General features: G+C 31.6%; 1 protein-coding gene across 1 annotated transcript; it reads left to right on the forward strand.

Annotated features, from left to right (window-relative positions):
* Positions 1 to 225: 225 nt before the first annotated feature.
* LOC134264669 (nose resistant to fluoxetine protein 6-like) lies at positions 226 to 1,667 on the forward strand. Its single transcript, XM_062746932.1, has 5 exons — positions 226 to 405; positions 527 to 620; positions 780 to 876; positions 1,178 to 1,386; positions 1,474 to 1,667. Exons 4-5 carry the CDS (start codon positions 1,206 to 1,208, stop codon positions 1,665 to 1,667), a joined length of 375 nt encoding a protein of 124 aa, XP_062602916.1. The 5' UTR covers positions 226 to 405; positions 527 to 620; positions 780 to 876; positions 1,178 to 1,205.
* Positions 1,668 to 3,259: the final 1,592 nt, after the last annotated feature.

Consider the following 3,259-nt stretch of genomic DNA (forward strand, 5'->3'; position numbering starts at 1 on the left):
ATATACCTAACATTTTCATCAGACATTCGCTTTATAACATAAAGATGTCTTAATATTATTAAAAAAATAAAACAATGATAAAAATAACATACATGCAGAATACACATGTAAATCACATTATTATAGCGAAATACAAATACCATTAAATTTATTTGACTACTTTTAATAATATAATAAAATTTATTTGAAACAATTTCGTTTATAGTGTTGGATGCTTCTGCTAAACTTCCACCCGATATACTTGATGTCAATATCAACTGGTATGGGTCCTATGATGAGTGCATTGCAGATTCCTCTGTTCTTGACCAGGCCAATATTCTACCAAGAAACACCTCTATCCCTGTGGTTAAGCCACAGTATTGTACCGTTAGTATATATCCACCGGTGCCCCCAGCAGCGAGAGGGGTAAGAACCAAATTGAATGTAAAAGTTCCTAAAATTCTTCCTATTTCTCTAAAAACGCAACGAGAATAGCAGTAACAGAAATAGTTATTTTAATATCTAACCTAATTTTGTTTTCGAATAGTTACTCGGAATTTTCGGTGGAGGACTTATCAAGGCTGGAGTTTGTGTTCCGAGATCGTGCAGCAACAACGATATTCTTCTTTTGTCTAGTCAATGTACGCGAAATATTCAACTTAATTTTCTTTTTTTCCCCTTAACCATATCTATTTCAAGAGATAATCATAAATAATAATAAAACTAATATAATAAAGTTAAATGAAATTATATATAACATTACTAAATGCTTGATAATTTATTTTAATATTATTCTTAAGTTCTTGACTCTGTTCCGATCAGAAATCAAAAATTCTATGCAACAAATGTGGACTGTGTGAAGGAAAGGCCGTATAAAACGAGGGACATCGCTGTCATGTAAGTCAGCCTTAATGCTTGTATCACGATACACTGTTAAAAATAACATGCTCGTTCGTTTAAGATGTGGAACTTGAAACATACAATGTATTCCTTTCTGTCGAAGGAAGTAACAAATTAATCAAGTGTTTAACAAAATCCAAAAAAAATAATTTTTTGGTTCTGTAAAAGTTTAAATGATCATTGGAACTCTAACAGTGAGTGTAAAAAAATATTTAAAAACATTTAAAAACATATATTCAAAAATATTTTCCATTAGACATAATTTACCTAGTTTAATCCTTATTTAACTTTTTTGTAGAACACTCCTAGGTGTTTTTCTTGTTCTTATGATTCTTGGAACCCTATACGACTTTGTCAACATTCAGTATCCAATATACAAATCAGGAAAAATGGATGAAAAATCTGTTAACAAGTCGATGGATTCCGATGGCATTTATAAATTGAAATCATTCGATGAAAATCCGACGAATGTAGATACGGACAAGAAGGATGACAAAAATAAAGACGGTATCAATTTATAGAAAAATAATTACTTACGAAGAATCCTGCCTAAATTTTCACAATTTTTTCAAAGGTTACTTATCTCTTGAACAGGCGTTTTTGGAAAGATTCTATTATCCTTCTCCATCTACACAAACGCCAAGAAGATCTTGAACACATCACAACCAAAGGGAAGTTTGACAGCAGTGAATGGTATTCGTTTCCTTAGTATGAGCTGGGTAATCCTAGGACATACCTGGGCCTTCACGGCCACCAGTCAATTTGGATGTAAGTCAAACAAATTATAATTTATATCATTTACTCAAACTGCAGTGGTACAACAGGAATCGGTGCAAAAAATACACAATGTAGAAATCTTTATTATTATTTTTTTTGGATATTTTTTTCTTTATAAATCCTCGTAGGAGAAAATCTGCATATAGTTATTGAATAGTATGTGGAACTACAATATACAATTACTGATGTTATTTTAGGTCCATGCAATGATTTAGCACCATCAAAATGCAAATTTTAAACTCACCTCTCCAAAATTATAAAGTGGAATAAAAATAGTTTGTTATTCGCTACACTACCTCCCTTTAGTCTAAGAAAGATTTCAATTTAAATTTTTAATTCACTTTTCTAAAGATCATTTTACCATTTTTCTTTGACCAAGACTAATGATAATAGAATAGAGCAGAATTTATTTCCAAATTAGGGCCTCGTGGGGCATGACATACTAGTACAACAATTATGATTACATATAAATACACATAAATCACATTAATACAATTTACATATAACTAGTTAGCTCATTGTTCAGTTCGTAAAGTAATATAATGTTATGATGACTAGCTATACATGTTATGTGACTTATTAAAACAACTCATTGTTCAGCTTTTATAATATAAGATGCAAAAGAGACAAAATCATATTAATAATGTTCAATTTTGCTTAAAGACACCTGTATAGGCACATTTAAAAATTTATAAGAATAATATACGGATAATAGAAAAAAAAGTTAAAAACCATTAAATAAATAATTATACATATATGCACAAAGAAAAACAACAGGAAGTAACAAAATACAATGCTAAACATCAGTTACATATGTAATCCACTTTTTCTTGGAACAATATTCCGATGTTACATCAATCTAATTAAAATTAGATGTTAGATCCGCTCGCATACTCGTTAGTGTAGCGAGTATGCGAGCGGATCTAACATCTAATTTTAATTAGATTGATGTTACATATACATGTTGAAATAAAATTACATAATAATAACAAGAGGCCTTATAGGTCACCTGAGTATCTTGCAACAACTTTCCAACAACTGAATTTGATTTTTTGTTTTAAACCAGAGGCCATGAAATTCACAGTTTTGAAAGAGTCACCATTGCTTATCATAACTGTACACTTAATATGCTTACTTTGGTTACTTAATACTCATAGGTGGTCAGAGTAACAAAGAGAAAATGCACTTCCTCTTTATCAGTTGTCCACCCTACCCCACAGGAACCGCTGACCCTGGGACCACATCTTTCAAAATTTTTGGAAATTTTATTTCATCATGTTCTTGATTAATACCAAAGTGCAGATTTCAAAGCAATATTTTTTTCAGACTATGTACTCCCAACCCCCACCCCCCCCAATTACCTCTGTCCCAAGGGCCTGGAAATTAACCATTTTGGAAGAGGCAGCTTTCTTCGTCATAAATATTTACTAAGATCATTGGCATAATACCCAAGAGCAAAGGAAAATATTTTCAAAGCATTTATGTTTGATTGATTGTATACTGTTTAACGTCCCTCTCCAGAATATTTCACTAATATGGAGACGTCATTGCCGGTGAAGGGCTGCAAATTTGGGCCTATGCTCGGCACTTATGGCCTTTGAGC

The sequence above is a fragment of the Saccostrea cucullata genome, unplaced genomic scaffold (genome assembly GCF_032062105.1).
Source record: "Saccostrea cucullata isolate Sc308-1 unplaced genomic scaffold, CSIRO_AGI_Scuc_v1 ctg10801, whole genome shotgun sequence".
Lineage (NCBI taxonomy): Eukaryota > Metazoa > Mollusca > Bivalvia > Ostreida > Ostreidae > Saccostrea > Saccostrea cuccullata.

Coding starts and splice junctions, on each gene's coding strand:
- LOC134264669 (XM_062746932.1), top strand. CDS start 1,206: ATGATTCTTGGAACCCTATACGACTTTGTCAACATTCAGTATCCAATA. Junction 1,387..1,473: donor GGATGACAAAAATAAAGACG/GTATCAATTTAT, acceptor TCTCTTGAACAG/GCGTTTTTGGAAAGATTCTA.